Source organism: Tiliqua scincoides, chromosome 2 (assembly GCF_035046505.1).
Source record: "Tiliqua scincoides isolate rTilSci1 chromosome 2, rTilSci1.hap2, whole genome shotgun sequence".
Lineage (NCBI taxonomy): Eukaryota > Metazoa > Chordata > Lepidosauria > Squamata > Scincidae > Tiliqua > Tiliqua scincoides.
In genome coordinates this window covers 53,806,093-53,828,857 of record NC_089822.1, presented here as the reverse complement: position 1 = coordinate 53,828,857, position 22,765 = coordinate 53,806,093, and the positions used below count along the sequence as shown (strand labels likewise).

At 44.3% G+C, this 22,765-nt stretch overlaps 1 protein-coding gene across 3 annotated transcripts in view; it reads right to left on the bottom strand.

Moving 5' to 3' along the window:
• The window catches only part of SRFBP1 (serum response factor binding protein 1), a 65,874-nt gene that overhangs the window by 7,322 nt on the left and 35,787 nt on the right, over positions 1 to 22,765 (bottom strand). For all 3 annotated transcript variants that reach the window (XM_066615217.1, XM_066615218.1, XM_066615219.1), the window contains one exon: positions 5,409 to 5,480. In XM_066615217.1, coding sequence (XP_066471314.1) covers positions 5,409 to 5,480 — 72 coding nt within the window. The remainder of the gene's footprint in view (positions 1 to 5,408; positions 5,481 to 22,765) is intronic.

The window sequence follows — 22,765 nt, the reverse complement described above, 5'->3', positions numbered from 1 at the left end:
ACAAAGTATTTTAACGCTTTATGTTTACAAGTGACATGTTGAGCAAAGCAATGCGGGACAGATGTTGCACACACCCAAAGCCTAGTCCTTGCATACAAACTTCTGTGTACAACAACCCTGAACTATCACCTCAGTGCAAGCAGGCCCTCTCACACAAGTCGAAGAATAGCTCAGAATATAATAGCTCAGAATATTATTATGACAACAACAACAACAACTAGGTATTTATATACCGCCTTTCTGGTCATCGGATTACTCCTTTGACTTTATTCAAGGCAGTTTACATAGGCAGGCGTTTCTAAATCCCTCAAGGGAATTTTTGCAATCATAGAGGTTCTCTCTTTCAAGAACCAACAACATTTCAGAATGGATCTTCCTGGTTTGGTCTCATTTCTGGCCTCCAGTTCTCCCGCGCAGGTTGACAAGCAGCTCCATCTCTCACTTGGAGGGCAGACAAGACACTTCTTGCTCACACCAAGAGCAGGTGGAATCATTCATCTTGGCTTGTCAGCTGCTTCAGGGTCTCACCATTCTCAGCTGTTCAGGGAGCTGCCGGTGTCCTCGAACTGGCGACCTTCTGATGTTATCTTTGGGCTAATGGAGGCTCTACCCTCTAGACCAGACCTCCTGCCCATTATTATATATTATAAATATATAATATTTATTTCCTGCCTTTCTATCCCAGTAAAGGGCACTCAAGGCTGCTCACAAAATCATATTAAAAACATAAAATATATAAATATGTATAAAAACATAACACTTAACATATAATTGCATAAGTATAGTTATTAAATGCTACCCCAAACAAGATTTTACAGTTTCTTCCACACCGAATGATCCTTTGATTTCTTTTAGACTGCTGCCTGCATTCCTTGCTCAACTAAGTAAATACTTTGCATTGGCAGGGGACCTAACAATAAGGCAAAACTGCAGTGATAGGAAAGGGGCAGTAGACAAATTCCACAAGATTCAGACTTCAGAATTAAATCTGTCTGCAATTTGGCTTATCAGCAGGCAGTAGAAAAGACTTTCACACCTGTCAGTATTCTTAAGAACTTGATATTACAATACCATGTGAAAACTCCTTGAACCAGATTATTTACAGCAATCAAGAATTTCATTATGTGGATTGTCTTCAGCGCAATCCCCATCTCGCAAAGCACTTGGTAGTGAGGGAATGCTTTGTGCAGTGAGGCAATCCATCTGGCAAGCTGTGCTATACGTTTTCTACAGCTGCTAGATGGAAGCCATTTCATGGGACTCCCACATGGTACTGATAATGTGTAAACCAGAATGCATGAATCAGTAGGAAAGTTACCGCTGAGCATAGCACATAACAAAACAGAAGGACATTGTAAGGCACTAAGATCATCTATTCAAATATGTATATGTTAATCCAACGTCTCCATCTAACACTTGAAGCCATTCTGAGCCAGTTCACCTCTGCTCAAAGGTCACTAGACGGAATGAATACCTTTGGCACTGAACAGACATTGAAATTCTTCAGATTGTAATAATATTTAAGTGTACAGTTCCAAAGTACAAATGTTTTTAAGATCACAGGGTTGAATTATACATTACAGAAACAGTTAGTAAGAGGCAGACAAATCTTACACCTTCATGCAACATTGACGCATCACCAGTGTTCTCAAAGTAACCACAACCATTTTTGTTTGAAGTTGGCATCTGTTTGCCATGGAAATTTATCAGGAAGCAGTGGTTTTCAAACACCCACTGTCATTTCCATTTCAGACAGATTCAAAGGACTATTTCAGCTAGGTTATTCCTAGGATACCCTATCTTGTGCATTCTGAAGCACACACAAAACTTCTTTATTACATTTATGTTTGAGAACTTCTAAGTAGAATTTTAGTCTGCCAAAAGCAATGCTAGGACAACCCAGCACCAGTGCTGTTTCTGAAGATGTGAAGACAGCCAGAAATCTCTTGTAGCAAACACTTGCCTGTGGAATGGATCTTTTGGCCTCAAAGTACAGTGTAAGTAGCAAAAAATCTATTTGTTGAGAGATTCCCAAGCATTCACATCTCAAAACCACATATTAAGTACAAGATGTCATTGATGTCAAAGTAGCTCACAAGACTTACAAAACCAAAATCTAGCAGGTAGTTCACATCCTCTTACTGTATTGACACCACAGATAAATGATACAGGACTAATATAAATGTTTTCAAAGTTAACAGCCTTAATAGAGAAACTTCAATTATTTAGAGTATACACTTTGGAATAGTCAACAAATGTACATCGTTTAAAAGACATCAATGGAATTTAATTCTTAAGTAGAGATGGGAGAAAATGGTGACAACAAAATAAAACATAACTATACTTTCTGCAATTATCATTTTTGTAAAAATCAAAAAACAAAAAAACCAATACAAGAAACACTCCGAAATCTGTGAAAAAATAAAACTGTTTTATTTGGTTTTTACTGATTATTTAATGATGTGTGTGCATGAGTAATGGCTATGGCTTAATCTGATGACACTACACACCTATATCACCTATCTAGTACACCCTTAAAGCGATTATAATTATAATGTAAATTTTACATAAATAAAATAAAAATAAATAAATAAATAAATAAATACATACATACATGCATGCATGCATGCATACATACATACATACAAAACATATGTCTTTAAATAAAAACATACAACACTGGTTTCTGCATTTCTACCTTTGGAAAACAGATAATCACAAAAAAATAAAATTGTTTTCTCCCACCTCTATTCATAGGATGCATCTATGTTTTTTAAAAATGAAATTGTAATTTATATTTTTTTAAATGCATAGGCTGCTCCCAAAATAGATTATACAATATTATATAGAACTACAATATCTAATCATTTAATATAACAATTAAACAATAATGCTATCATGGAAGGAGCTAGAAGGCATCTCTTTAGTGATATTAACAACTAAGTAGAGGTGCTTGTTTCCAGTAAGTAAGATAAGATTACAGTCTAATGAAAACAATGAGTTTACTGTTGAGTAAAATAACGTTGAGTAAAACAACACTGTAAATAACGTCTGCAACTAAGTTTTGCTCATGTCAGAATCCTGGAAGATAAATGCCTTTGAAAACACTTGTTCTGATCAGCCTTTTAAAACTACAGTTGGTCCTCAGTGTCTGGGGGGGGGGGGAGGTCTGTTCACAGACTCCACATGGCATCGAAGCCAGTGGATGACTGAATTCGCAGTTGGAATAATCAGACCTTCCTAATTATGCATTGTGTTGGGAGGGGGAAAAGAGAGCAATTCTTCTGAAAGAGGAACTGAGACTGGAATTATGCTCAAATCACACATCTGTAGTTGGGAAGTCAGAAAATGAGAGCAGAGCTCTTAAGTACCCGCAGTGACCTATTTGCAAGCAGCACCAATGTTGCCCTGGCATAGCATTACAAGCCTTGTCAAGCGCTCACTACTGTAACAACATGTGGGGAAGGCTCTAAACCAGAGGTTCCCAAATTTTTTCGACTACAGCTCCCTTAACCTACTGGGTCATTGGCCACAGCTCCCCATTAGGGCTACGATCCTATACATCAGTGTTTCTCAAACTGTGGGTCGGGACCCACTAGGTGGGTCGTGAGCCAATTTCAGGTGGGTCACCAATCATTGCAATTTTTTATTTTTAAAATATTAGACTTGATGCTACCATGGTATGTGACTGCATTTGGGGAAATGTTACAGACCTGAGCTTTTAACAAGCTACTATGTATATTTTATTAACAATGATAGTAAATGGAACTTATTCCTGGATAAGTGCGGTAGGATTGCAGCCTAGGATTTTTAAAACATTTCCTGCTTGATGACATCACTTCTGGTCATGACATTACTTCTGGTGGGTTCTAACAGATTATCATTTTAAAAAGTGGGTCCTGGTGCTAAATGTGTGAGAACCACTGCTATACATTGTTTAGGGCAGGGCTCCCCAAACCCCGGCCCCCGGGCCACTTGCAGTCATGGAGGGCCCCAATCTGGCCCCCCAGGGAGCCCCCCATCTCCAATGGGCACTCGGCCCGCTGGAGACCCGCCAGAGCCCTCGCTACCCTGATGCAACTGCTCTTCTAAGGGACAGCAAGGAAAAGGCTAAGCACTCACAGGAGAGCAGGAACCCTGCCCATCTGCAACCCTCCCATTAGGCTGGGGAGGCTGCAGCTGAGTGCAGGCGTGGATGGTGGTGAGAAGTCCTGGGTCTGTTTGTCCTGCTTGAGTTTGGCTTGGGGGGGGGCAGGCACTGAGGAGGGGAAACTGTGAGTCTATTTGTGCTGCTTGTGTGTGCTGGGGCGCGGGTGCTGCAAGGGAGAAATTGCGGGGTGTTTGAATGCCGCTGGAGAGCATGTCTACTCAGCAGTAAATCCCATCAGACTCAGTGGGGTTTACTCTCAGGAAAGTGTGGATCCGATTGGACTGTGAGTGTGTTTGGGGTCGGAGACTGGCACTGCAGGGAAGAAGTCTCGGGGATGTTTGAATGCAGCTGGAGAGCATGTCTACTCTGCAGTAAGCCCCATAGAGTCAGTGGGGCTTTCTCCTAGGAAAGTGTGGATCCAATTGGGCTGTGAGTGCTTGGTGTTGGAGGCGGGCGCTGCAGGGAAGAACTCATGGAATGTTTGAATGGGGAGGAAACCTACTGCTTTTGCTTGTTGGGTTGCTGGCAGAGAGGGAGGAAGGTGGGGGATTTGTTTGTGAATGGAGAAGTACACATAGCTCTCTGCCTGCTTCTAAGTTTGCTTGGTGCTGGGTGCAGGCTGGGGGAGGGACTGAGAGAGGGAGACAGGCAGCTCCCTTCTCGGTGTGAATGAGGAGAAACAAATTCCAGTCCTGAGGGGGCAGGTGCCCACCAGCCCCATGACTGATTGTGTTCCTTTGCTGCTGCTTGTTGCCAGGATTGGGGGGGGGGGGAGAGTAAGAGTAAAAACATGCTCCTGCATGGGGGGGGAGGGAAGCAGCCCACTCTGACTCCTCTTAACTTTGTTCTGTACTTTTGCCTAGGAAGAGGTGTATTATATGTGTCAGGAATTATTTTAACAACCCCCCTTTTCTGGATCTCATGTGTATTACAAAACTCAGTAAAATTCATTCATTCATATAAGTTCCATCTCTAATATATTCATTTATGTAAATTTATTCAAATTTGAAATGTAAATTTCCCCCAGCACCGACACAGTGTCAGAGAGATGATGTGGCACTCCTGCCAAAAAGTTTGGACACCCCTGGTTTAGGGCAACATATTTTTCACAGGGATTCCACAGCAGCCCTGCCTGGTTTCTGCAGTTCCATGACTTACAGTTTGGGAACCCCGTTCTAAATTTATGTGCTCATGGTCACTGTGGGATGTGTTTCAAGCAAGTATATGCTACTAAATACAAATATGTAAAGAATCTTACCTTTTTGCAGACAAGCTCAAAACTAATCTCTGTTGCAAGTGCTAGTTTGGTAACTTGATCCAGCTTTACTTCCTGTAATAAAAAGAATTGTTTATTCTTCTTAGATCTTTACTGTAATTGTTAAAACCTTCAAGTTTCAATCTGGACAAAGGCTTGAATCCATACCTGCCTGTCCACGAGAGGAAAGTCTCTTCCATTTAGAGAACAGTGGCATCAGACAGAAGCGCGCGCGGCCTCTGGGACACCAAGTGCCTTGGGAACAAAGTGCCAGGTAAGGCACTTCGAGTTTAGCCTCAGGGAGAAGGCAAGTGGACCTATGAGTTTCTGGAGAAGGAGAGGGAGGACTCTTGAGTTGTGGAGAGGAGAGGAGGACGATGATGAGAAGGTAAGTGTACTCTTTCTAACTCTTTGTCTTTCTAACTCGTCTTCTAACCTTAAATCAACATTGAAATTTAGCTTACCTTTAACTTAGCTTTACCTAAGCTTTACCTAAGTTAGCAACTAATCTAACCAGAGGGAGGGAGTTTAAGGTCCAGCAAGTTGGGGAACAGGAGCTAGGTGAGAGCAATAAAAATATACACGTGAGTGAGTACATAGATCTACTCTGAGCAGCAGCAGAGTCCTACTCGTGAGTAAGAGGCCAAGGTACAGGCACTTGGAAAAGTAAACAAAACATAGGAGGATAAAGTAGAAAGCAAATTTTCTACTTTGTTTAAATTAACCCTAACTTAACCCAAGTTAGAACATAATCTAAAGGTTCAGTAAATTGGGACACAGGATCTAGGTGAGAGCAATAAATAAATAAAGGTGCACACTTAATAAAAGTGGGAGGTATAATTTAGATAGGAAGCTAGAGCCCAAACAAAACAAAGAAGAGGGTAATAGGGGGAGAAAGTACACTTGGTGTCTATTTTATAAACAGGGCAAAACAGGATTTAAACCCTTTAGTGTGTAAGTTCTGTCAAGTCCAAAAAACTCTTAAACCAGTGCAGTTTAAACTAAAAAAAAAAGCAGCTTGAGGTTGAAAAACAGTCCAGCCTAAGAGAACTAAATTAGGAGGGTAAGAACCTAGGAAGGACCCGTTCCTAGCCAGTCAGGGCAATTTCGCTTAGCATAGTCATAAACTTAGCAATTTAGCAAATTAGCATAGTCGTTGTCCTTTAGGTGGTTGTAAGAGCCCCATCAGGCAAATTCAAGAGCCTACAATTCAATGGGCAAATTAGGCCCATCAGCAGCCTTGTCTCTTCTTAATCTTTTGTAATCTCACCTAGGAAGACCAGCCCCCTTTCAATCAGCAACGAGGGAGGGAGGAGGAGCTAGATGGGGGTATAAAGCCTTCTGCAGAAGCTTGCACTCTGGAAACCAAGTGCCTTGGAAACAAAGTGCTAGGTAAGGCACCATGAGTTTAGCCTCAGTGTGATTTCAGCAGCAGGGTGAGGAGGCCAGGGCCCCAGACACTCTCCTTCTCTTCCCCTGAGAAGAGGGCAGCAAACCAGTGAAGGGTTTTTAAGTACCCCTAAACAAACAAACAAACAAACAAACAAACAAACAAACAAACAAACAAACAAACAAACAAACAATGCAGTCTGACAGCCAGCAGCAGGGTGGGGGCTATCCAGTGTTCTGCATCGAGTGCCACATGTATGCCTCTGGGGCATAAGTCATAAGTGTGTCCTTGGTGCAAGGAACTCCAGGGACTCAGGGAATGCGTCCGCTCCCTTGAAGCCTTGGGGGCTGACCTGGAGAAGCAGAGGCAGGCAGAGAAGGACTGTGGGGAGACTTCTGGGGACAATCAGGCTTTGTCCCTACCTCAGGCGTGCAGCTCCTCAGCTGCCTGGGTGGGAAGTCTCGGGGCTGGAGGACGTCATCCTGGAGAGGAAGGAAACAATCCCCTAGGGGGGACCCCTTCTCCAGGGGCCAAGCCCGTATCGGGAGAGGCGGGAGGGGGGTCGGCGGGAAGGGGGGTCGGGGGCTTCTTGTAGTGGGGGATTCGATTATTAGAAACATAGAGAGGGGGGTTTGCGATGGATGTGAGGACCGCATGGCAACTTGCCTGCCTGGTACGAAGGTTGCGGACATCACTTCTTCTCTAGACAGGCTGGTAGACAGTACTGGGGAGGAGGTAGTGGTTGTGGAGCATGTTGGCACCAATGACGTGGGCAAGTGTAGCCAGGAGGTCCTGGAGGCCAAATTTAGGCTATTAGGTAGGAAGCTGAAAGCCAGGACCTCAAAGGTAGCGTTCTCTGAAGTGCTACCTGTTCCACGCGCAGGGCCAGTTAGGCAGGCGGAGATCAGGGATCTCAATGCATGGATGAGACAGTGGTGTAGGGAGGAGGGGTTTAGATTCGTTAGGCACTGGGGAACGTTTTGGGACAAGCGGGGCCTGTACAAGAGGGACGGGCTACATTTGAACCAGAATGGAACCAGACTGCTGGTGCATAACATTAAAAAGGCGGGAGAGCAGCTTTTAAACTGACCCCTAGGGGAAAGCCGACAGGAACTGAGGGGCATCCAGTTTGGGACTTCTCGTCCCTATGGGACAAGGATGGGGAGGTTAGAGAACAACAAGGCAAAGACAGAGTAGGAGAAGAAATTGGGAATGGTAGCGTGATGAAATGTGATAGACGGTTTGGCACAGTGAGAGGATGCGGGGACAAAGGAGCTAATAAGCAACCCATCCTGGGGCATTCCATGTACAAATGCTTTTAGGCAAATGCCCAAAGTCTCCAAGCAAAGATGGGAGAACTGGAATGTCTGGTGATAAGGGAAAACATTGACATAGTGGGTATAACGGAAACCTGGTGGAATGAGGAAAATCAGTGGGATACCACAATCCCGGGCTATAAACTCTACAGGAGGGACAGGGAAAGGCGTGTTGGAGGTGGGGTGGTCGTTTACGTTAAGGAAGGGATAGAAGCCAGCAAAGTAGAGATTGAAGGTGGGTTCGACTCCACCACAGAATCTCTGTGGGTTAAATTACCAGGCCTCAGGACCAAGGTAATACTGAGGGTGTACTATCATCCTCCAGACCAGAAACCGGAAGGGGACCTTGAAATGAGGAAACAGATCAGGGGGGTGACAAGAAGGGACAGGGTTGTAATCATGGGGGACTTCAATTATTCTCATATTGACTGGGTTAATTTGTGTTTTGGACAAGAAAAGGAGACCAGATTCCTTGACATGCTAAATGACTGTGCCTTAGAGCAGCTAGACATGGAGCCCACCAGAGGACAGGTGACTCTGGATTTAATATTGTGCAGTACTCAGGACCTGGTTAGAGATGTCAATGTTACGGAGATGTCAATGTCACTGTTGGGGAACAGTGATCATGCTGTGATCCGTTTCATCATGCACATCGGGGGAAGAATACCGGGCAAATCTATCACAAAAACCCTTGACTTCTGACAAGCAGACCTCCCTCAAATGAGGAGGCTGGTTAGAAGGAGGTTGAAAGGGAAGGTACAAAGAGTCCAGTCTCTACAGAGAGCATAGAGGCTGCTTAAAACAACAGTAATAGAGGCCCAGCAGAAGTGTATACCACAAAGGAAGAAGGGTTTCACTAAGTCCAGGAGGGTGCCCGCATGGCTAACCAGCCAAGTTAGAGAGGCCGTAAAGGGCAAGGAAGCTTCCTTCAATAAACGGAAGTCTTGCCCTAATGAGGAGAATAAAAAGGAACATAAACTGTGGCAAAAGAAATGTAAGAAGGTGATACGGGAGCCCAAGCGAGACTATGAGGAACGCATGGCCAGCAACATTAAGGGGAATAATAAAAGCTTCTTCAAATATGTTAGAAGCAGGAAACCCGCCAGAGAAGCGGTTGGCCCTCTGGATGATGAGGGAGGGAAAGGGGAGATAAAAAGAGACTTAGAGATGGCAGAGAAATTAAATGAGTTCTTTGCATCTGTCTTCATGGCAGAAGACCTCGGGCAGATACCGCTGCCCGAACGACCCCTCCTGACCAAGGAATTAAGTCAGATAGAGGTTGAAAGAGAAGATGTTTCAGACCTTATTGATCAATAAGTCACCGGGCCCTGATGGCATCCATCCAAGAGTTATTAAGGAATTAAGTTGCTGATCTCTTGACTAAAATATGCAACTTGTCCCTCAAAATGGCCACGGTGCCAGAGGATTGGAGAATAGCAAATGTCATACCAATCTTTAAAAAGGGAAAGAGGGGGGACCCGAGAAACTATAGGCCGGTCAGCCTAACATCTATACTGGGTAAGATGGTGGAATGCCTCATCAAAGATAGAATCTCAAAACACATAGATGAACAGGCCTTGCTGAGGAAGAATCAGCATGGCTTCTGTAAGGGTAAGTCTTGCCTCACAAACCTTTTAGAATTTTTTGAAAAGGTCAACAGGCATGTGGATGCAGGAGAACCCTTGTACATTATACATCTGGACTTTCAGAAGGCGTTTGACACAGTCCCTCAAAGGCTACTGAAAAAACTCCACAGTCAGGGAATTAGAGGGCAGGTTATCTCATGGATTGAGACCTGGTTGAGGACCAGGAAACAGAGAGTGGGTGTCAATGGGCAATTTTCACAGTGGAGAGAGGTGAAAAGCGGTGTGCCCCAAGGATCTGTCCTGGGACCGGTGCTCTTCAACCTCTTCATAAATGACCTGGAGAAGGGGTGAGCAGTGAGGTGGTAAAGTTTGCAGACGACACCAAACTTTTCCAAGTGGTGAAGATCAGAAGTGATTGTGAGGAGCTCCAGAAGGATCTCTCCAAACTAGCAGAATGGGCAGCAAAATGGCAGATGCGTTTCAATGTAAGTAAGTGTAAAGTCATGCATATTGGGGCAAAAAAATCAAAACTTCACATATAGGCTGATGGGTTCTGTGCTGTTTGTGACAGATCAGGAGAGAGATCTTGGGGTGGTGGTGGACAGGTCGATGAAAGTGTTGACTCAATGTGCGGCGGCAATAAGTGTAAGGTCATGCACATTGGAGAAAAAAATCAAAACTTTACATATAGGCTGATGGGTTCTGAGCTGTCTGTGACAGATCAGGAGAGAGATCTTGGGGTGGTGGTGGACAGGTTGATGAAAGTGTCGACCCAATATGTGGCGGCAGTAAAAAAGGTCAATTCTATGCTCGGGATCATTAGAAAAGGCATTGAGACCAAGCGGCTAATATTATAATGCTTTTGTATAAATCGATGGTAAGGCCACACCTGGAGTATTGTGTCCAGTTGTGGTCGCCACATCTCAAAAAGGATATAGTGGAAATGGAAAAGGTGCAAAAGAGAGCGACTAAGATGATTACTGGGCTGAGGCACCTTCCTTATGAGGAAAGGCTACGGCATTTGGGCCTCTTCAGCCTAGAAAAGAGATGTCTGAGGGGAGACATGATTGAGACATACAAAATTATGCATGGGAAGGATAAAGTGGATAGAGAGATGTCTCTTTACACTCTCACATAACACCAGAATCAGAGGACATCAGATTGAGGGTCAGGAGGGTTAGGACAGACAAAAGAAAATATTCCTTTACTCAGCGCATGATCGGTCTGTGGAACTCTTTGCCACAGGATGTGGTGACAGCATCTGGCCTGGATGCCTTTAAAAGGGGATTGGACAAGTTTCTGGAGGAAATATCCATTATGAGTTACAAGCCATGATGTGTATGTGCAACCTCCTGATTTTAGAAATGGGCTATGTCAGAATGCCAATGCAAGGGAGGGCACCAGGATGCAGGTCTTTTGTTATCAGGTGTGCTCCCTGGGGCATTTGGTGGGCTGCTGTGAGATACAGGAAGCTGGACTAGATGAGCCTATGTTCTGATCCAGTGGGGCTGTTCTTATGTCAGTGGGGAATGTTGAGTGAGAACAGTGAGCCTGAATTCGTAGAAATTCTTCTACCTGTGCAATCCGCTGCATAACTCTTTCAAAATGTCCACAAGTGTTTTTATGCAATATCCTATAGCTTCCTTATTCTGTTTCTTCCTTCTGACAGTACAACCCTCAGTATGGTGCGCTAAGGTATGTAAGTAGTCTTCTAGTATGCCTGTGCTTGTGAACAGTACAAATACAGTTTCTCCTCCTGCTTTGGATCCAAGCCCATATCTAATGACGTCAGCTTCATTAGGAGTAGGATGCCTAGAACAGCCAAAGCAACATTGCATTTCCTGGCCAGTATCTAACAATACACCTAATTCCACTAAACATCATATACTGTACTGCTGAACAGTTCTTCACTACTCCAGTTGTCCTAATACAATCATGCGTTGCTTGACGACAGGGATGCAGACTGGCACCCCGTCGTCAAGCAAGGCTTGACATTACGTGAAGCCTCCGAAAGGCAAGGGTAGCCTTGCTCCCCTCACCTATGGAGACTTTTCTAAGCCTTGCAGAGGCAACAAGCAACTGTGTGCTGCCTCTGCAAGGTACAGAATGCCTGTTTCAGGCAAAAAGACACAACTTCTGGTTTCCTGAGCAGCAGATGTGCGCTGCCTCTGTGAGGCTTAGAAAAGCCTCTGGAAGCAAGGGGAGCGCAGCTCCCCTAGTATCGGAGGCTTGAACAGGGACCAACAGCGGCCGTTGCATATGCGGGGTGTCACTGGTCAGAACGTCGTTAAGCGACATTCACCTATACTTGAACTGGGCTCCTGCTTAAAAGAATCTCAGAGTTCAGTATGGAACATACTAAAAAAGTACGTGCAGAAGATATTTCTTTCACTACTCAGCAATCACAACTGACTTCTACTGCAACCCCCAAAGGCACAATTTAAACTGATAAATCTATAGTTCTAATGAATGTAAGACGTTATATTCTTTTGCAGACTGGCAACTCCATATGAGCAACATTCCAAGTAGGGCTGAATTCGTAGTTCACTGGAATAATCTGACCTTGTTTCATATAAAATGAAACAAATTCTTTCCAAATAGGTTACAATAAGGCAAAGGCTTAAGACTCGCTCACTCATTGCTGTGCTTTGGTTCCAGCAGTCTATTTCAAAACTGATTGTTTATTGATTAGAAGCAATGCTAGTAATTCATCAAATCTGGAATTGTTGACTTTAAAGAGTAAGGGGAAAATATCTTGTCATAGCATTGTGGTGGAAGTTCCAAACATGTGACTGCTACTGTGGTCAGTTTTACGCTAACTTTTGCAGATGGAAATATCATTTGCAGCTTCTTTGCCAGTCGGAGGAAAAACATATACACTCATTACCTCTGAAAAACTATTTTACCAGCTGTCCAATGACTTATTGTTCACAAGGAGTTTCAACAGAACCTTCCCCTTGCCCCAAAGAGTCTGTAAAGCTACTTGTAATTTGATATCAGCTGTGTCCAAATTCATGTTTAAGGCCTATAACTCTTGTTAAATACTGAGTCAACAAATAAGCATTTAGATAGTATACGATTGACTTGTACCACTGGTTGAACTAGTACCATTATAACTGAATTGGGTTGTCAAAAAAATAGAATGAACCAAGACAAGACAGCTCCCTCATTCTGCTGGGGAAGTTGGGGCAGCACCGTTGGGACATCCATTTCTTGGTCACTCCCCTTAAGAGGGAAAGGTCCTTTTCTGGTTCCCCTGGTTACAACCCACCAGTTTGGGACCTGGCAGAGTTCGTGCAGGGGTGATCTGAATCCACCACTCTAGTCATTCTCTCATTCCACAGGTTGACCAGAGTTGTGGCTGAATCACTGGCTCTAACAGCAGAAAACTTCCCCAAGACATTTAGAAAATCTTCAGGACCATCAGGCTTCAGGGGCAAATCATACAATTTGTTCTTCCATCCATGTGGAGGAAAAGAGTAGCAACTAGTCTGCTCTTTAGTAGGAAGTGATCTGTTCATGACAAAGGAGTGATGTTAATCTGTTCAAAAATCAGATCACCATCCTTCAGCCCAGCAGAGAAAACCAGGTTTAATGTGTGTCCAGTTACATGTGTTAGGACTGCAATAAACTGAGACAGGTCAATGGTTGACAGGAAATCCTGGGGCCTTATTATGGACACTGAAGTCCTCCAATAAAACCAACTGGGGACAATTCAATGCCATCACCAAGACTACCCTGGCGAGTTTAGGCAAGGAGTTTTTTAGGCAGCAAGGCTGATGGTATGCCAATAGAACCCTGTCTTGCTCACAGTTTTATTTCATTTTCAGATGCTAGTTCAAGGTTTTAGCTACATACATACTGAAAGTAAATACAAAAGTGTTCTTTTTTACCTTTCAGGCCAATTTCATCTATTTGTACTCCAATGAAAAAGAGGCTGTGCAGTCGTTATAGTATATAGAGCAGTATATCAGCATGGCTGTGGTACAACTAGCACTCAGATATGTCCAATTTGTGCACTATACTCTCACTAAACTGCATTCCAGCTGAGATCTTATTGTGAGTCCTTCTTTGTTGACATACTAGACCGTGGGACTGGATTCTTGATGGAGTTATGACATACCACACTGCCACCCTTCTAACAAAACAGAATGTCTATTTCTGTGAAACCTCTCCTCTTTGCTGCTGAATGTGTGATGTGAGAAAGGTCAAACTCAAGTACCACTAAGTCACCACACACTCCAAAGAATGGCCAGCATCCAAAGAGCTATGTAATCATGCACAACAGGGTGGCAGATTTGTGTTTCATGAACATTAATTATCCTTACAGTTTCCAATATGGAATGAAGGTCTGCTGCAGAAAGACAGACACTGGAAGTGTAGAAATCCTGGCAAGGCCTAGAGTTGTTATTTGGATATTTACTTGGGTTAAGCATTTGGGTCACTTTAACACAACTAAGGGCCCAATCCTATCAAATTTTCCAGTGCTAGTGCAGTTGTGCCAGTGGGGTGTGCGCTGCATCCTATGGTGGAGGGGTAGTCACTGGGGCCTTCTCAAAGTAGGGGAACATTTGTTTCCTTCCCATGGGGCTGCATTGTGGCTACACTGGAGCTGGAAAGTTGGACAGGATTGGGCCCTAAATCACATGACATGAATATAGAAAAAAGGCTACAATTAAATGAACCCCAATTTGAACTCACTGGGACCTGCATCAGATTGTGCTGTACACGTACAAAAGTATTCATACAATTAAAGCCTTTTATATGACACCACATTCCTAAAACTACATTTACTATTCAAGAGGTGTGTAAGACAAAATTGAAGCAGCAACTTTTGTTTAAAGTTAAAACCAGACTTCATGATCTTTGCATTTCAGACAGGATTAAGTAGAAGAGTTTGATTCAGTAGTCACATATGGAAAATATAATTTGCTGTCTTTCCTCTAGGATGCAAGCATAACTGAGCAAGACAGTAATTTTGTGGTAATTTTTTTTTAGTGCAGTAGCCCTTCAAATTGCTCTTTACAAGCTACTGCCGGAAAGTATTTCAGTTATCAACACTACAAAAACCAAGTTAGACAAAAAAGGGGAAAATAAACTAGGTCATAACATCATTCAGTGAGGCAATCAGAGAAGCCAAAATTATAATGTTCAAATGTTTCATTTCCTTAAAAATCCTACAGTTTTGAATGTCAGCATTCACTTGGGACAGTATCCTCTAATTTTTACTTGCAACAAATTCCACTTCATCTTCCCCAAGTCAAAATCAAAATGTTAATTGCAAGCAGTGGCAGGAAGAAAATGTCAAAAATTCCTATTATGCTAGGACTAGACTTGGTCTGGACATGCAATTCTAGCAGTCACAATATTAATCTCTCTTTCCTTTCCTGTCAAATAAATTTAGAAAGAGAAATTAATCACATGCACACCATTATTTCTATACATTTTATTTACTGATTTTTTTTTAATTCAAAAACTGGTAACAAAAAGGCAAAGCAGAGAAATAATGCATGCGCGTGCATACACCTTTGTGTTTTTTTTAAAAAATGAATACAAGTGAGTTCATATATGCTTATTACTAACACATCTATAGCCAACTTAAGATGACATTCAAAGCAATGAAATGCTGTGGTATGAATTAGGTTAGCATATTTTTCACTAGGCGATTCAAGAAAATTTTTTTAAAGGGTTGGGGAGACCAAATATCACAGAAGTCAAAGGTTTCTTTCCATCATGAATTTTCCAAATTCGTGAAAATTGGAAAAAGTTGAGAATTTGGAAAATGTCCAGATCAGTACCAAATTGATAGCTAGCTCCTAGATTTTGGTTAGTTATGCTTGATGTGCCGGTGGTGGTAAGGGAAGGTTTGCTTCTAGTGACTCACTCACTCAATTTTTGGTGCTACTAACAAATTTAGCAAGATAATTTTGCGGGTACCTACCCTGATGTCATCTTCTACAATGTGCAAAAGGATGAGTTTAAGATCATTTCTGATGACAAATCTCAGAATTTCCCCATGAACTGCCTCAGGGACTCCGGCTCTGGATTTTGCCTCGAGGTTGACTCCTGAAGCCTTTTCCAGAACTGGATGTAGCCACAAGGCAGTGGAGGTTTGAGGTCAGAGTTTCCTTCTCTTAGATGAGCTGCCTTCCTAGGCTGACGAGTCCCATCTACCCGGTGGCTGTTTAGTCGCCTCTTACGACAAGTACAGCCAAACTGAGGGCCTATTCTTAGCCCCCAGCCCCCAGTGTTTTACTAACACTCCTTGTTTTCTGTTTACAGTGGAATGAATCCCTACATGATTTAGGAACAGGGGGCACCCTGTATCCACGGATTCATTTATACAAAATTTGGGTCTGCCCTTGCTGCTTGCCTCCAGAGGGTCCTCTGAGCCCAGCAGAAGTAAAACCAGAAGTAAAATTTCTAATGCCCTATAAGGCATAAGGAGGTCCAGGAAAGCCCTCTGGGGCTTCCCTGGGCCTCCCAGAACCTCACAAGGCATTAAAAACGTCACTTCCGGTTTCAAGGAGAAACCAGAAGTGACATTTTTCACTGTCAGGCTCAGTTTGACTCTGGCAGAGGCTGCGGACAGATGTCTGCAGCCTCTGCTAGACTCAAGAGGACACTCTGGAAGGGGGTGTTCACCCATATCTGTGGTTTCACTTAACTGCGGGAGGTTCTGGAACAGAACCCAAACAGATTGGCGTAGAGCATGACGTAGAGCACCCAAACAGATTGGCGTAGAGCATGACGCCAGGGGCTGCTTCCGACGGTGGGAGAGATCATTGCATCTCATTGGGCAGCTACCGCCCGCCTTAAGCTGGGCAGTCCCCAGCCAGTAAGGTGTTGCCTCGCCATGGTCCGTTAACCTCATGGGGTGCGTGGGGTTTAGGGTGAAAACCGACAAGCGGATCGACAACTCTGCACCATGCAACAGAAAACAGAAAACTACTGCCCTAAAGCTGGGCACCTGGAACGTTAGGACAATGACACCTGGCTTCACTGATGACCTGCAAGAAATAGACGACGCACGCAAAACAGCTGTCATCGACATGGAGCTGAGCAGACTGCAGATGGACATCGTCGCCCTTCAAGAGACTAGGCTGCCAGATTCCGGATCTGTCAAGGAGAGAAATTTCTCATTTTTCTGGCAGGGAAAACCACCAAACGAAACCAGGGAACATGGCGTTGGCTTTGCGGTCAGAAATACCCTGCTGAAATCCATCATCCCACCTACTGTGGGAAGTGAAAGAATTTTGTCCCTGCAGCTCCAGTCATCAGCAGGACCTATCACTCTCATCAGTGCTTATGCACCGACTCTGTCGTCTCCAGCAGAAGCCAAAGACAAATTCTATGATGACCTGGCCACCACTGTCAAGAAAATCCCTGTAAAAGAGCCATTGTTCATCCTCGGCGATTTCAATGCTAGAGTTGGTGCTGATAACAGTTCATGGCCCACTTGCTTAGGTCAGTTTGGCACTGGGAAGATGAACGAAAATGGCCAACGCCTGCTAGAGTTTTGCTGTCATCACGGTCTCTGTGTCAGCAACACGTTCTTCAACACAAAGCCCCAACATAGAGTCTCTTGGAGACATCCAAGATCAAAGCACTGGCACCAGCTCGACCTGATCCTCACCAGACGCTCCAGCCTTCCCAGCATCAAGATCACACACAGTTATCATGGTGCTGCCTGCGACACTGACCACTCCCTGGTGTGCAGCAGAGTGAAACTGCAAACAAAGCGACTGTATCACACGAAAAAGGAAGGAAGACCTCGCATTGATACCAGCAAGACCCGGGATCAGAGAAAAGTGGAGGAATTTGCACAAGCGCTTGAGGAATCTCTTCCAGGCCCGGCCGACGCAAACGCATCCAACAGATGGGAACATTTCAAGAATACCGTTTACAACACCGCCTTGTCCATATTCGGCAAGAAGACCAACAAGGCGGCAGACTGGTTTGAAGCCCACTCTGAGGAGTTGACACCAGTCATTGAGGAAAAGAGGAGAGCTCAAGCAGCATACAAGGCCTGTCCCAGTGAGCGCAACCTGCAGGTCCTCCGAACTGCTCGCAGCAAAGTCCAACAGACTGCCAGGAGATGTGCTAACGACTACTGGCTCCAGCTCTGTTCCGAGATACAGATAGCAGCTGACACGGGCAACATCAAGGGGATGTATGATGGTATCAAGCAGGCCCTAGGTCCAACACAGAAGAAAATTGCCCCTCTGAAGTCTGCCACAGGCAAGGTCATCCAGGATCGGGCGCAGCAGATGGAACGCTGGGTGCAGCACTACTCTGAGCTATATTCCAGAGAAAATGTAGTCACCGAAGAAGCACTGAACAACATTGAGTGCCTGCCTGTGCTGGAAGAGCTTGACAGTGAACCAACCCTAGAAGAACTTCACGTGGCCCTGGACTCCCTTGCCTTTGGCAAGGCACCTGGAAAAGACAGCATCCCTGCTGAAGTCCTAAAATGCTGCAAAGAGATCATCGTCACTGAGCTGCATGAAATCCTCTGTCTCTGCTGGAGAGAAGGTGGAGTACCTCAAGACATGAGGGATGCAAACATCATCACGCTGTACAAGAACAAAGGTGACAGGGGTGACTGCAACAACTACCGCGGCATCTCTCTCCTTAGCGTTGTAGGAAAGCTGTTTGCCCGAGTTGTACTAAAGAGGCTCCAGGTACTTGCAGAGAGCGTTTATCCAGAATCGCAGTGTGGATTCCGAGCCAACAGGTCCACCACTGATATGGTATTCTCCCTTAGACAACTGCAGGAGAAATGCAGGGAACAACGACAGCCACTCTTTATAGCCTTCATAGATCTCACAAAGGCTTTTGACCTGGTCAGCAGAGACGGCCTCTTCAAGATTCTCCCCAAGATCGGATGTCCACCCAGGCTCCTCAGCATCATCAGATCTTTCCACAAGGACATGAAGGGCACTGTTGTCTTCGATGGCTCCACATCAGACCCTTTTGACATCCGAAGCGAAGCAGGGCTGTGTTCTTGCACCAACCTTGTTTGGGATTTTCTTCGCTGTCCTGCTGAAGCAGGCCTTTGGAACTGCAACAGAAGGCATCTATCTCCGGACCAGATCAGACGGAAAGCTCTTCAACCTCTCCAGACTGAGAGCAAAATCCAAAGTCCAGCTGAAATGTCTGCGTGACTTCCTCTTTGCCGATGATGCAGCCGTCACTACCCACTCTGCCAAAGATCTCCAGCAGCTCATGGATCGTTTTAGCAAGGCCTGCCAAGATTTTGGACTGACAATCAGCCTGAAGAAAACACAGGTCATGGTTCAGGATGTGGACTCACCTCCCTGCATTACAATCTCTGAGCATGAACTGGAGGTTGTCCATGACTTTGTGTACCTTGGCTCAACGATCTCCGACACTCATTCTCTCGATACTGAGCTAAACAAGCGCATCGGTAAAGCAGCTACCACGTTTTCCAGACTCACAAAGAGAGTCTGGTCCAACAAGAAGCTGACGGAACATACCAAGATCCAGGTCTACAGAGCTTGCGTCCTGAGTACACTTCTGTACTGCAGCGAGTCATGGAATCTTTGCTCACAACAGGAGAGGAAACTGAGCGCTTTCCACATGCGCTGCCTCCGACGCATCCTCGGCATCACCTGGCAGGACAAAGTTCCAAACAACACAGTCCTGGAACGTGCTGGAATCCCTAGCATGTATTCACTGCTGAAACAGAGACGTCTGCGTTGGCTTGGTCATGTCGTGAGAATGGATGATGGCCGGATCCCAAAGCATCTCCTCTATGGAGAACTCGTGCAAAGAAAGCGCCCTACAGGTAGACCACAGCTGCGATACAAGGACATCTGCAAGAGGGATCTGAAGGCCTTAGGGATGGACCTCAACAAGTGGGAAACCCTGGCCTCTGAGCGGCCCGCTTGGAGGCAGGCTGTGCAGCATGGCCTTTCCCAGTTTGAAGAGACACTTTGCCAACAGTCTGAGGCTAAGAGGCAAAGAAGGAAGGCCCATAGCCAGGGAGACAGACCAGGGACAGACTGCACTTGCTCCCGGTGTGGAAGGGATTGTCACTCCCGGATTGGCCTTTTCAGCCACACTAGACGCTGTGCCAGAACCACCTTTCAGAGCGCGATACCATAGTCTTTCGAGACTGAAGGTTGCCAATACATTACACAATAAATCTAAACTAAACAAGATTTACTACACTGCCTCCTGAACAGAATTACAGAGGCAAGTGGTAAAATTTAGAATGTGGTACATAAGAATGTCATCTTGACATTGTTTTCTTTTCTTCAAAAGAGTCATTTTAATGATTTCCTCGCACAATCACAAGTTCAAACCACCACTGTCTCTGTACTATGGTTATAATTTATCATGCTGACAACGTAGTATGCATAAAGGAGAAGAGACAATATGCAATAGATAAGCAACTTCACACTGGAAGACTCAAAGGAGGTAGGGGGAAAGTAAAGAGTTCCGCTTCCAAAGAACGTGAAATTCACATGTCTCCTCTGTGGAAAGATGCAAGATCTGTCTAAAACATCTAACTGTGTGTGCGTGTGTGAACACGCACAAATGTCCACACAGTCATCTTTGTACATTAACCCCACCATCCATAAAAGAAACAATTCTCATGCATTTTGTCTTGAAGTAGCCCTTGACAAGCAAAAGGGACAGCAGTCCTGGTTTTATTCCTGAGAAGGAACTGAGATATCATGAAAACAATGCAGTACTATGGCACCTCTGCACAAGTGCATCATCCTTTTCACCCTTCCCTTTAAAGTACTGCCGTTAGAAGGTAAAACAATAGAAGTTCAGCTACAATACAGTGAAAATCAAAATCTATTGTGAAGAGATCCAAACAGATTTTTCCAAACTGGATGAGAAATGTTTTTATCCAAACATTTTTTGGGGCAAAAACTTCTGATTTCTGAGCAGTCAGTGACAAACCAGGAAAGAGATCTTGGGGTTGTGTGGATAGCTCAGGGAATGGCAAACCAGCGTGCAGCAGTTGTATAAATGGAAAATTCCATGCTAGGGAAAGATGGATAACAAGACTGCTAATATTATATTACTCCTGTATAAATCTGTGTTTTGGGGGGGGGGGCACATCTTTGGTACTGCACACAGTTCTGGTCTCTGTAACTAAGTGTTACAATTATTGCTTACATTTATTATGAAATGATAGTCTCAACAGTTGTTGTTCAGTTGTTAAGTCTTGTCTGACACTTCATGATTCCATGGACCACAGCACTCCAGGCCTCCCTGACAGTATTTGAAAATTAATGCAAGGATTTCTTGCTTCAACAGTGGCATTTTCTAGAAAAAATGTTCAGCATTAGCAACAATATTTCAGATGTATTTTTATGGTGCTGAAGACTTTCCCACTTATCTTCTTTGTGGCCAAGATAAAAACTGCAACTTAACCAGAGTTTAAAGCTGGTTATGAATCCTAGTATAAAGATCCAGGTTAGGCATGGAAACCGTTTAGCCTTAATTGATGTTAATATTTTTTTAGCATTAATTGATGTAAATATTTTTTTACAATGTTCGCGCCATCATAACATATAACATTTATGTGTACAATGTATGTTGCTGTACCTTGAGCCCCACTGAGTATAATAGGACTTACTCCTGAGTAGACATGCCTAGGATTAGGCTGTGAGGCTGCAATCCTAGCCACACTTACCTGGGAGTAAGCCCCATTGAGTACAATGGGCCTTACTCCCGGCGTTTCCTCCCAGAGGCACCTGAAGGGGAGGTCGGCACTCTGCGATCTACTCATTTTGCCTCGCAATCTACCGGGAGATCGCGATCTAACTATTGAGCACCCCTGTTCTAAATCATGCCATATTTTCTAACATGCTGATGACAAAGAATAGTGTCATCCTTATTCCTCCTTCCTAAACAGAACTTATGTAGCCATTCTGGATGTCTATGAAATAAATTGTATACAGAGGCAGAACTAGAACAGAGGATCATTGCATTCTTTGTCTCTTTCCTGTATTTTAAAATAAATGTTTTACACAGTTCCAGCAAATGAAGTCTGAGGAATCTAAAAACAGTTTTCTGTTCCAATAGCTTCAAGGAGTCCTGCAAACAATTAACCCAGTTCTTTTGTATCCACGTAGCTGGAATTTTTAACCAATGTTGTTTCCCAACAAAGAAGGGCATTTCTAGCTTTTGAGTTTGAAATGCTTAGCATTGGATTGCTACATAAAACCATTTACTGCCATCTATTTTTTTTTAAATAGTGACTATCAAAGGAAAAAGCATGCTTGTGTCAGGCCACTATGGAGTTATCTAGTCCAAGATCAAATATACTGTAGATAAAAGCATTAATCTACTCTGAAGTTCCACCAAATTCCCACCATCATTTGCCAGGAAATTTGATGGTAATTTTGCAACTTATGTTGGATTGGTCTGTAGGTAAGGCAGTCACATAAGGCAGTGAGTGCAGGGAGGTGGTGCTGCGCATGACCTCCCTGCGCCTTAGAACACCTCCAAAAGCAACCAGAAGGCATTTCAGGTCATGTCTGGGGGTCCTCCAGCCTTGGGTGCAGAACCCACAGTGGATCAAATCTATGAGTTATGAATTCACTGATAAAGAGAATCCACTTTATGCCAACATACAGCACACTGTGTTCTGCAATTCACAAATACTAAAAGAACTGAGTTAAGACGTATTTGATGGAATGTGGTAAAGATAACCTAGTGTTTCTCTTTGAAAATCCTCTCATTTCTGCCTGCTTCCAGACTCTGCAGCCTCCACCCTCACACATTCCACCCACATTCCCAGCCTGGCTTACTTCCTCCATCTGATATGTCCAATCGTGCACTTGTGAAACTGATTGCCTCTGGAGCAGGGGTGCCCAAACCCCAGCCCAGGGGCCACTTGCGGCCCTTGGGGACTCCCAATTCGGCCTGCAGGGAGCCCCCAGTTTCCAGTGAACCTCTGGCCCTCCGGTAACTTGCTGGAGCCCATGCTGGCCCGACAGCTTCTCTTAGTGTGAGGGTGACTGTTCAATCTCTTGCATGAGCTGCGGGACGAGGGTTCCCTTCACTGCTTGGTGTTTC